At 40.0% G+C, this 12,551-nt stretch overlaps 1 protein-coding gene across 1 annotated transcript in view; it reads right to left on the bottom strand.

Moving 5' to 3' along the window:
* The window catches only part of kifl (kinesin family-like), an 18,539-nt gene extending 5,988 nt beyond the window's left edge, over positions 1–12,551 (bottom strand). Inside the window, exons 1-12 of the mRNA XM_080309147.1 lie at positions 11,742–12,551; positions 11,221–11,306; positions 7,902–8,040; positions 7,065–7,253; positions 6,793–6,906; positions 1,993–2,102; positions 1,343–1,435; positions 1,143–1,265; positions 862–954; positions 651–711; positions 421–563; positions 97–273 (exon numbers count right to left, since the gene is read on the bottom strand). Coding sequence (XP_080165273.1) covers positions 97–273; positions 421–563; positions 651–711; positions 862–954; positions 1,143–1,265; positions 1,343–1,435; positions 1,993–2,102; positions 6,793–6,906; positions 7,065–7,253; positions 7,902–8,040; positions 11,221–11,292 — 1,314 coding nt within the window. The 5' untranslated portion in view covers positions 11,293–11,306; positions 11,742–12,551. The remainder of the gene's footprint in view (positions 1–96; positions 274–420; positions 564–650; positions 712–861; positions 955–1,142; positions 1,266–1,342; positions 1,436–1,992; positions 2,103–6,792; positions 6,907–7,064; positions 7,254–7,901; positions 8,041–11,220; positions 11,307–11,741) is intronic.

Raw genomic sequence — 12,551 nt, 5'->3', positions numbered from 1 at the left:
ATAAATCGGGGAGGAAAAGAGATGATTTTTCTTTGATTTTGTTGCTGGCAGTTGATTTTCCACATAGTTTAATATTAACTAATGTGTGAGCAGCACCTTGTGTATGACGAGGGAAAGCAGAACGCCGCAGGGTGGCTGAGGCACCGGAGGAATGGGGCTTCTCTCTGCCTCCAGCAGTTCGGTGATCTCCCTCTCCCTCTGGTACAGGCTCTCCTTTAGTTCCTCTAGACGAGCTTTAGCGCCCTCCAGTGGTTTATCAGAATCACTGCAGTCCTTCATTAAAAAAGTGGGTTAGTCCACCAAACATAAATCAAAACAAAACAGAAAAAGCAACACTCTAAACTTTTCTTCTTATTGTACTTTTCATGCTTTATCCTTTATTTGAGAAACAAGCTGTCACAACAACAAATTCAAACCCACCCTTGTTTGTTGCTGTGCTGACAGTCCTTCAATCTCCAGGTTTTCACCTTCCCCTGTGGTTTCCTGCTGCTCCTGTGTGGAGACCACCAACATTTCTTGGACTTTTCCTATTTCTTGTCGGGCCATCTGTAGCTCCTGCAATGCTGCTTAAGGCAAAATGGTATGAATAATTTGTTAGGCACAAACATTTGGTGTTTCACAGACTTTAACATCATGGTAGATAAACTCACTGGAGGCCTGCTGACTGTGCAGGGCATCCAGTCTGTTGGAGAACAGTTCCAGCATTTTGCTCTAATTGAAAGAAAAGAAGAAAATCTATGTGATTATATTGTTAAAATAGACTCAATGTTCTTCTCAAATATAGCCACAAGAGTGTGCTCTCATTCAGAAGATCAATGATTGATGTAAGAGGCCATGAAGTCTGCCAGACTGCTATGCAACCTTTTCTCTGTGCCACTGCAGGGCCTCTTCCATGCTCCTCTTCCTCTCAGCTCTCTGCTCCTTCAGCAACAGCTCGTTTTGAGCTTTCAGGGTCTGCAGGAAACAGGAACACGAATGCATGTAAATATGCATCCGGCCACTCAATATTTCAGATGTGGATTACAAGGAATATGAACTGGAAAATTAAAAGTAGAAATGTACCACAACAAATTTGCAGTAAAATGAGCAAGATTAAAACAATAGCGGTGTTCATGTACGGCAAATAGGAGAAGGACTGCGACCTCAACTTTAGCCTCCCAGTTGGCTTTCTTCTTCTCCACCTTCTCCTGGTAGATGTCCAGGATTTTTCGCAGAGTGTTTAACTTGTTCTGATAGTGAGATCTGATCTTCTGCACGGTACAATCCTGATGAGAGAGGACCGTTGTCAGTACTGTTTTGTTTTAGTAGACTCCCTCACACAGACACTCACACACATCATCACCTGGTTCTCCTGCATTGTCATCTGGAAGTTCTCTTCCAGCTCCTGGACCATTTCCAGATGCCTTTTACTCATGCTTTCCATGTCCTTGGCTATCTGTTTTTACAGCGCACAGTCACTAACAGATATCAGATAGACACAAAAATGCATCCTGGTATCATGATCCTGATCAAATGCCTTCGAGGGCAACAGTGGCACAATCAAGGCAGCCATGTGAGTGTGAATGAGAGCAAAACAACAGTGTCTGACAGTGTCTTCATTGTGTGTTTGCATGCCCGCAACCAGCCAAAGCACTAAGTAAAAGGTCTGAAGAAATATTTATCATCCACTGAGAAAGAAGAATAAGCTACTTTGTCTTTTTTGACCATGCTAACATGCATCACAGGCTGATTGAGATTAGGATGTTAATTTTTGGTTTTTCTTCTTCTTTTTGCTATTTCACTTTGGAGTTGCCCAAGCAGGTCATCTGTTTCCATCTGCAAGTTCAAACAAACTAATTATATCCTTTCTTACTTTGTCCCTGAATCATCCAACCTGAGCTGTCTCTGTAACACATTAATCCGTGATACCTCCACTAGTGTAAAACTGGTTCTACTTTAAATAAAACTCCACTGGTCTGCACGACTGTCCTGTGATGATCCTCATTGTTTTACCTGAGCAATGCAGAGTTCAGCAGACTCATAGGGGATGTAGATCTTGCCACCTGGTGACTGCCCAACTTGATCTGCATCACTCCTGCCTGGCAGCTGAGATTCTGATGAGCCTGCAGAAAGAGCACGCTGCAAATGACTGTTTATTACAGAGAATGGGGCTTAGTTAAAGTGATAATTAGTAGCAAACCTATCTCTCTAGTGCCATGCACAAGGAGCATGATTTTAAATCTGTACACAGGTAAAGTTCTCAATGTATACTTGGAAATCATGTTAAAATGATGACTAAGCTTGTAAAAGCAAACGCACAAACTAGATAGACTGCATTGATCTACCTGTCTGCCAGTTCATGTTGGGCAATCAGCATGTGGCACATAAAACTTCACTGAAACAGTTTCTAAAAAGGGATCAACAATGCAGCCATGAATAATCTGCTTGTATTCCTATGTTAACTTGTGCTCTCTTTGTCCATTTATGTATATTCTATAGATAGCCAATTTAAGGTCTGCCTAGAGAATGAATTACAAATCAAATTAGGACATGAATGCAGGGGTGTGTCGCAAGATTCACAATTCATACTCCTCCCTGTATTAAAACTAACAATAATAAAAAGTAACTTTTCCACACTCCACCACACCCACTGTCACACTCGTCTCACAGCAGAGAAAGAAACTAAATTGCAAATTTAAAGTACTATTAAATTAACATATATGTTTTTGCTCTGAATCTGTGGTTCCCAACCATTTTGTCCTTTGATTCCTTAAAATGAAAGTGTTTTTTGTATTTTTCGCATGTATTTCTGTTTTTTTGTACTTAGCTGTTTTTTTTATTATTATTCCTGTCTCAGCATATCAGATATGATTTAGCTTTTGAGGTTTTCTGGCCTTAGTTTGGGATTTATAAAACCTAGCTACTCCTCATCCAAATGCAACAGTGAGATGCTGCTTTAACACTGATGCTTTAGAAATTTAATAATGTTGTGCACTATAAAACACGGTCACCTTCACCAGCACTTTTATTATTGCTACTTTACGTATTTTTTTTAAATTTTTTCGTGATTTGTCACAGACTGTTTTACATTGTTGCATTTTTTACTTTTACTTCAACGCAATTACTGTGTAAGCAGAAACTGAACACCCATACTGCAGGGGAAACACACACACACACTATAACCCCCATTTCCTCTCATACAATATCCTTTGTAGGATATTGTAGGTAGTGCACTTTTCTTTTCTTTTTCTTTTTTTTTACAGCACCTTGGTTGACCTCTTGTCCATTGTGTTTCCTTCGGCTGGCAGTGATCCAGCGCCTGAACGCGGCCCACCTCTTCATCCAAAGAGTTTGGGGATGAGCAACAGCTTGAACAGTTAAACACATGTTTTTGGAGAGTTGCAATCAAAACTGAATAGATATGAAAAAGCAGAAGGCACAGGTTCTGTAAGCACATATTGTCTATTGGAAGCTTTTTTTGTAATCCCTGTGTAAACATAAACAGTTTCCCTATTTTTTTTAAGTCGCTTAAGTGAAGAAAATTGTAAATTTTCACCCAACTATCTAATTATATTTATATAATTTATATATTTATATATACAATTTTCTTTGGATACACCTTCTCATTTAATGGTTTTACTTTATTTTCATGACTCTTTCACTGAAGGTACAAAACTATGAATGAACACATATGGAAATATGTAGTAAATAAAAGCATGTGAAATAACCCAAAACTAAGTTTTATATTCACTCTATGGTCCATTTCATCCCAAACCATCTCCACTGGGTTTAGGTCAGGGGACTGTGGAGGCCAAGCCATCTGGTGCAGCACTCCATCTCTCTCCTTCTTGGTCAAATAGGCCTTACACTGCCTGGAGGTGTGTTTGGGGTCTTTGTCCTGCTGAAAAATAATTGATGATCCAACTAAATGCAAACTTCCGCAGGATGCAGTGGTAGCCATGCTGGTTCAGTGTGCCTTCAATTTTGAATAAATCCCCAACAGTGTCACCAGCAAATCACCACCACACTATCACACCTCCTCCTCCATGCTTCATGGTGGGAACCAGAGACTGTCCATTCACCTTTTCTGCCTCGCACAAAGACATGGCAGGACACTTTTCCTTAGTAGTGGTTTCTTAGCAGCTATTTGACCATAAAGGCCTCATTCACACAGTCTCGTCTGAACAGTTGATGTAGAGATGTTTTGCAATTTCTGAGACTGGTAACTCGGATGAATTTATCTTCAGCAGAAGAGGTGACCCTTGGTCTTCCTTTTTAGGGGCGGTCCTTGCGTGAGCAATTTTCCAGACTGACCGACCTTCAGTTCTTAAAGTAATGATGGACTGTCGTTTTTCTATACTTAGCTGATTGGTTCTTGTTATTATATGAATTCTAAGAGTTGTCAAATAGGGCTGTCAGGTGTGTACCAACCTGACTTCTGCACTACACAACTGATCTCCCAGCCGAAATTAAGAGGGCAAGAAATTCCACAAATGAACCCTGACAAGGCACACCTGTGAAGTGAAAACCATTTCAGGTGACTACATCATGAAGCTCACAAGGGTTTGCAGAGCTGTCAGCAAAGCAAAGAGTGGTGACTTTCACAAATATGAAATATTAATCTGATTAATATTTAGAGTTATTAATCAGATTTCTTTCCGACGTAGTTTCATAGATCTTGCTTCATATATTTGACGTCTATAGTTAGTTAGTATATACACTTTACAAAGTAGTAAAAAATAAAGAAAAACATTCAATGACAAGGTGTGTCCAGATTTTTGACTGGTATTGTATGTATATATAGAATTAAATAGTAATGATACTTTACAGGTGGAAGCTTGTGAAATACTTTCATTGTTTGCTTGTCTACTTTTTTTTTTTTACCCAGCTTGCTTGTAGACCCACATAGCAAGCAGGTCTGGCCCAGATCTGGTATCAAGCTGGCACTGCTGGCTGACTTCTGGCATGATAAGACATATGTCACCCAGATATGGGCCAGGCCTGCCATAGATGGCACTGTCGATGTGATGGCATGCCATATCTGGCTCGATTGTGATTTGGTTTATGTGGCCGGGCTCATAGAAAACAGGTCTTCCCTGGATCCAGCATCAAGCTGGCACTTCTGACTGACCGGTGTCGTGGCAGAGTGTATGTCAACCAGATGTGGGCCAGGTCTGGCAATGATGGCACTATTTATGTTCCTATTTTCCTATTTTAGTTAGAAGACCCAAATGCCATGTTGCAATACTATACTGCTATGGTAGCCAATGTTTCAAATGCAGATTTGACAGGTTTGTGAGTGTACGCTTTATCCAAAACCTAGTGACGGTTTACTCGTCATTGCCTGTAGGTGGCTGTAGCTCAGGAGGTAGAGCAGGTCACCTACTAATTGGAAGGTTAGAGGTTCGATCCCTAGTTCTTCCAGTCTGCATGTCGTGAATGTGTATGAATGTAGTTAGGAAGCACTCGTTTTAGAGAAAGTGTGTAAATGTGGCATGTTGTATAAAACACACTGAGTAATCTGGGAGCATATAAAAGCATCAGGCACTGTCTGAACAGAGTTTCATCATGTTACTTTCGCACTATTATATTCCGGCACATGTTGTTATTACATGGCTTGCAGCTCGTGGCTGCACACAACTTACACATGGCCCACATACCGCAAAGAATGACGGCCGTTTGGTGGCCCAGATCAGGTTTGCCAGAGGTAATCCACACATGGGCCAGCACAGGACCACCAGTGTGTCTGCAACTGGCCTTGTGCTGGCCCATGTACTGTCAACATATATATATAAAAGGTAGCATAGAAAGGTTTAAAATATTATGTCACATTTGAACTCTGACCTCTCGTTCAAGCTCAATGCATTGATCTCAAGGTCAAAGTGATAATACAGTAATGCCATAAAGAGCATTTAAAAATGTTTCTTACTGTCATTGTTTGCATTGACAGCGTATATGCATTTATGGAATAATATATGGGGATTCTTAATATAACATTACTTTGGACCTTGGGCCTTTTCTTCAAGGTCAAATAAGGTTAAACCTCAATAAAATGTATTTTATTTTTTTCTTGAATGCTTAAAATTCTACTGCATCGGTTTGTATTGGGAGCATTCAGATTATGATACTGATATATGGGGATTCTTACTGTCACATTTCAGCTGGTATCCAAATATCATGTGACATTTGACCTCTGACCTCACTTTTGCATTTCACATCTGACTTTTTTTCAAGTTGGGCCCAACATGTTAACTATCTTTACACAATGTATTGTCAAGAGAATGAGCTGCCTAGATAGAAAAAAAATGAAGGCCTCTTGTTCTCCAGCCACCTCCTCCAGCTTATCCCAGGGAACACCAAGGCATTCCCAGGCCAGCCGAGTGGAGGAGTAGTGACTCTACTCTAAGGGAGCGTCCACCCATACAATACTATTGTCCTACAAGTAAATACTGCTCAGAGTGAGCTAACCTGGTTGAGGTTTGTACTCTCATGGCGCCTCTTTTTTATAACGCATTTATGATCATGTTATTGCACTTACATGGAAGGACTCTTGGGAAAAAGAAAACACATAAATCACTTGGAAACATTTCCATTTTATTTCTAAGATTCCAAACATGTCTTACATTTTTATGTTGAGTGATTCATGGTATTCAGTTTAATGTCTATTTACATTTCTGAAGGCTGCAATCAAAAAGTAGATTATAACACAATTAATATGTTCTAGTTAACTAAAAACTTAGTTCTGGCTTACTTTCTCTCTCAGTTCGAAGCTTTGCCACTCACAGCCTAATCAAAAATATTCCACAAGTTGGCCCTGTTTGACAGCTTCATCATTCTCCGTGTCATGCCGAACCCATCCCACCCTCTCCCCTCTTTTGTTCCTCGTACAGGAATGTGGGTGTGTTGTAACTTTCCTCACAGAAACACCTTTCAGCAGAGAAACAGAAATTATGTCAGGAATTGGAGAGGAAGTTACTGGAATACAAACACAGTTATCCAGTTGAATGAGTCTAAAAGCAGGCTATAGAAGAGCCCAGCGGTAAAAGGCAGAAAACAGGGCAAAACTGAAAGTCAGCTGGTCTGACCTGCTGTGGTTTTCTCATACTGGTCAAGCTGTGTGTTGTGAATAATCGGGCATGGCCTTTCATCTTGAAGCTCTGGTACACTGCCTGGTAGCTCTTCCAGCATCTGCGCTGCCACAGGGACTTTAGCAACCCTCGAAGACACCACACGGTCCTCGGGGCAAGCAGACCTGAAAGTCGTCTCCCAGGCAACTGAGAGAAACATATTACATATGAACTTTAAATACAGACAGTAAAATGAAAAGATGAGGTATGATCCTTCCCTCCACTGCCAGACTTTTGATGGCTGTAGACAGAGAAAAGGTGAAAGAACAAAAAAGGAGGTGCAGCATGAGGACACACAGCTTTAAGGTACTGATAACATCTTCATGGGATATAAAGACCTTTAAACCCATGAGAATTCAACTGCACATAAAAAATAATTGTGAAAAACACACCTGGTGTGATTTCTATTCAGATGTAGTGGCTACCAGTTATTAATGCAACTGCCATGTAAGTCTGTGTACTTGTCAGTGAGTATGTGTGCTTGCATGTGCTTCGATCTGGTTCCACAGGTTCTCATATCTAGATTTTCAACCAGGTTCTTTTAGGAACAATGTGTTCTGTTTTTTTCAATGCACTGGCTGCTTCAATGCTTTACAAAGGAGGCAGCCAAGCAGCTGAAATATTTAACCCATGTCCAACTTCATCTGTCTGCCCCCAATACCCTCTGTCAGCTCTATTCTTATGTGATATTAGATACAACAACAACAACAACAACAACAAAAAACCCAAGGATGCTGTTTTCACCATGCATACAAATAAAAGCCATTAGTAATGGGACTTTGTTTTTAAACTCACATTGCTTGCCTGCAGGAGCTACAGATCGATGTCTTCCTACTTTCTTTCCCAGGAAGGTCAGTGAATAGGATCCACCCTCAGCTCCGGGAGAGTTCACGTACATTGTGTATATAAATATGTGGTGCAGGTCACTGCTACACTGAAAAAAAAGGCCATGTTGGATTTACTTCATTCAATAGTGGACATTGGTTGCACACAACTGTTTTGCTTTGGCAGAAACAACTGAGTTAAAACAACACAACTTATTCATATTCAATAAACCTGTGCATTTTGTGTTGATAAAGCATAATTGAAACATGTTCAGATGAAGTAAGTTGAGCTCTTGGAATATTTTAATCCTTCACAATTTTGTCATTTTATTTCAACACTATTCAATAACTTTTACCCCAATACTACTTGGTCACTTAAATACTACATGTTGTAGCTATGATTTCAAGGCTTGATGCAGAATTTTCTGTACGTTTTTGTCCTTGACAGGTTACACCACAATAAATAGCAACAGCATACATGTGGTGTGTGTGTAGTTGTCTGCCTCTTATGACTCCAGTGATTTTCCTGCAGTTTGAAATCTTGTGCGATCTTGTGAATTTCATGAGTCCAGCAACTAACCACTCTTAAGAGCAAACACTTTGGCGACAGTGAGAAGGAAAAACTCCCTTTTAACAGGAAGAAACCTCCAGCAGAACCAGGCTCAGGGAGGGACGGGGCCATCTGCTGCGACCGGTTGGGGTGAGAGAAGGAAAACAGGATGAAACACATGCTGTGGAAGAGAGACAGAGGTTAATAACAGGTATGATTCAATGCAGAGAGGTCTATTAACACATAGTGAGTGAGAAAGGTGACTGGAAAGGAAAAACTCAATGCATCATGGGAAACCCGGCAGCCTACGTCTATTGCAGCATAACTAAGGGAGGATTCAGGGTCACCTGGTCCAGCCCTAACTATATGCTTTAGCAAAAAGGAAAGTTTTAAGGCTAATGTTGAAAGTAGAGATAGTGTCTGTCTCCCGAATCCAAACTGGAGGCTGGTTCCACAGAAGAGGGGCCTGAAAACTGAAGGCTCTCCCTCCCATTCTACTTTTAAATACTCTAGGAACAACAAGTAGGCCTGCAGAGTGAGAGCGAAGTGCTCTAATAGGGTGATATGGTACTACAAGGTCATTAAGATAAGATGGGGCCTGATTATTTAAGACAGGGGTGTCAAACTCAAATACACAGTGGGCCAAAATTCAAAACTGGAACAAAGTCGCGGGCTAACGTTAATATTTATTGAAATATATTTATTCCTCCAGATATAAGAATGAATCTTTTCTTATGGACTCAAACACGTTTTGCTGAAAAACTGAATATGGAACAAGCAAAGCTTAATACTAAACAATATATATATATTAGCTGTATAATACCAGTAGGCCAGCTCTAAAAGTAATTTGGTATGGCTTCGCGGGCCAAATGTAATTAGGCTGCGGGCCAAATTTGGCCTGCGGGCCAGAGTTTGACACCTATGATTTAAGACCTTGTATGTGAGGAGCAGGATTTTGAATTCAATTCTGGATTTAACAGGAAGCCAATGAAGGGAAGCCAAAACAGGAGAAATCTGCTCTCTCTTTCTAGTCCCTCTCAGGACTCTTGCTGCAGCATTTTGGATTAGCTGAAGGCTTTTCAGTGAGTTTTTTGGACATCCTGATAATAATGAATTACATTAGTCCAGCCTGGAAGTAATAAATGCATGAACTAGTTTTTCAGCGTCACTCTGTGACAGGATATTTCTAACTTTAGAGATGTTGCGCAAATGGAAGAAAGCAGTCTTACATAATTGTCTAATATGTGCGTTGAAGGACATATCCTGGTCAAAAATGACTCCAGGGTTCCTCACAGCGTTACTGGAGGCCAAGGTAATGCCATCCAGAGTAAGAATCTGGATAGATACCACTCGGCCCTAAAAATCTTAGAAATTTTTAGGGCCGAGTACAATAACCTCAGTTTTATCTGAATTAAGAAGCAGAAAGTTAGCAGCCATCCAGGTCTTTATGTCTTTAAGACATTCCTGCAGTTTAACAACTTGGTGTGTGTTACCTGGCTTCATGGATAGATAGAGCTGCGTGTCATCTGCATAGCAGTGAAAATTTATGCTATGTCTTCTAATGATGCTGCCGAGGGGAAGCATGTATAATGTAAACAGAATTATAGCACCGAACCCTGTGGAACTCCATAATTAACCTCAGTGTGTGAAGAGGACTCTCCATTTACATGTACAAATTGGAGTCTATTAGATAGATATGATACAAACCACTGCAGCACAGTACCTGTAATACCTACAGCATGTTCTAATCGCTCTAATAGGATATTATGGTCAACAGTATCGAATGCTGCACTGAGGTCTAGCAGGACAAGCACAGAGATGAGTCCACTGTCAGAGGCCATAAGAAGATCATTTGTAACCTTCACTAAAGCTGTTTCTGTGCTGTGATGAGCTCTGAAACCTGACTGAAACCCTTCAAAGAAGCCATTCCTCTGCAGATGATCTGTTAGCTGTGTGACAACTACTCTTTCAAGGATTTTTGATATGAAAGGAAGGTTGGAGATTGGCCTATAATTAGCTAAGACTGCTGGGTCTAGAGATGGCTTTTTGAAGGTTTAACTACAGCCACCTCGAAGGCCTGTGGTACATAGCCGATTATTAGAGATAGGTTGATCATATTTAGGGTCGAAGAATTAATTAATGGCAGGACTTCTTTGAGCAGTTTTGTAGGAATGGGGTCTAAAAGACACATTGATGGTTTGGAGGAAGTAATTATTGAAGTTAACTCAGAAAGATCAATTGGAGAAAAAGAGTCTAACTTAACATCAATGGTACTAAGAGTAACTGTAGATGATATTACATCTGTGGGATGATTATTGGCATTATTTTCTCTAATGATAAGAATTTTATTTGTGAAGAAGTTCATGAAGTCATTACTAGTTAACGTTAAAGGGATGGTTGGCTCAAAACATGACATTTTTGTGTTCAAATTACAAGGTAGCCTTTTTTAATTTAACAACCACCTAATTTATATTTTTCGGTATACCGAAAAAGGTAGAGGCAGCTGCTCGACTTGACTGAGATGGATGCCTTCCTCACACCACGATCCAAAGCACACGAGACTGAAATCCCATGCAGTGTCGCGAGATTAAACATTGATATATTATTGACTTACTTCACTCGAACATGATATGAACAATTTAATCTACCCTCTCTGCATATCATGTAGTTTCTACACTATATAGTTACACTTAACTTTAAAACATGAGGCAATTGTGTTAAATACACGCAAGATGCTTACATAAATCCAAGAGATGGACAATCCCTTTTTTTCAGTGTATTCTTTAGGTTGATCTCTGTTAAGTTGACACATGAGAGTGGACCCGTCTGAAACACACAAAAAGGAAAAATCATGTTGAATTTTGAAAGCTAAAAAAAATGAACTTATAGACTGAAAATCCTCAAATATTTTGATCTATATCTTGAACTTTCAATCGCGCCCTCAAACTATGTGCAGATGTCTAAATGCCCACTCAGCAGCTTCACTCAAGGAGTGTAATCCTTCAGTCAGCCACTCCAAGCTACTATAAGCTGCAAGCTTCAGAACAGGAAAAACTGAAAATCCCAAACTTTCATTGTGGACCTATTTTTATTTTCAGATTCTCTCATTTCACTGTGCCGTATCAGGACAAATCTTCAGCTTCCTTTACTAAACTTGTGCAAATTTACTATAACAGCATCCACTAAACAGTAAAAATATGCAAATGAATGTATATTTAAATACAAAAAAGTAAAAAAAGAGAGAGAAAAAAGCAGAACTACCTGGTTGTCAGAGCAGCTCAGATCCCTTCGATGTGATTCAGGCCAGGGTGCTGCTGTGCTGATCAGGAGAACGAGATGATCCTGATCTCTTATGGGAACCAAACTCTAAACAGTCTTTAAATATTAAACCTGCAGAGATGGAGTTTCACCGGGTACCAGCTTAAACTCTGCACAGCCAGAGGGTAAAAAGATGCCATAAACAGTCCTCAGGTTTCCCGTGTGTGAGATAGAGATTGTAACTGGATGCTTCCTCATACTAACAGACACATATATAGGTTACACACACACTCGTCACTTGGGCTCTGTTTTTTTCTCTTTCTTTCCTTGGAAACCTACACTTTCCCAAATAAAGTTAATAAAACTGAAAACACACCACCTACAGAAAATAAGAAGAGAATGAAGACAAAATCAGAAATTCTTGCTAATAGAATTTATTTTGTAATAAAATCATATCAGTTGCAGCTGCTAATGTTGTCCTTTTGTCCTTGGCTGAGGGTCTCTGTTACAGTTTCCTTTTTTTTCTTTCTTAGACTGAGAAACTCATTTGGAACATTTGGCCCACAGCTTGAGCATCTGTTTAACACACCTTCCTTAGAGGTAAATCCACCCGTGATACCACTTTAATGAAAATGCAGCTTTGCCTGCTGTTTCCCTTTATTTCTCCACATTCGCAACCCTAACCCTGGATATCAAACTCACCCTTTTTCTCCAGTCTGGAAACTCCAACCAATTAATCACACAAGTCTTTCATCACTGGAAAATATCAGGACATATCGTATATGTAACAGAGGTTTTATTGCATGTCGCCAC

Source organism: Astatotilapia calliptera, chromosome 12 (genome assembly GCF_964374335.1).
Source record: "Astatotilapia calliptera chromosome 12, fAstCal68.1, whole genome shotgun sequence".
Taxonomy (NCBI): domain Eukaryota; kingdom Metazoa; phylum Chordata; class Actinopteri; order Cichliformes; family Cichlidae; genus Astatotilapia; species Astatotilapia calliptera.
Note: the sequence above shows the minus strand (reverse complement) of the source record. Positions and strands in the feature narration are given on the sequence as shown.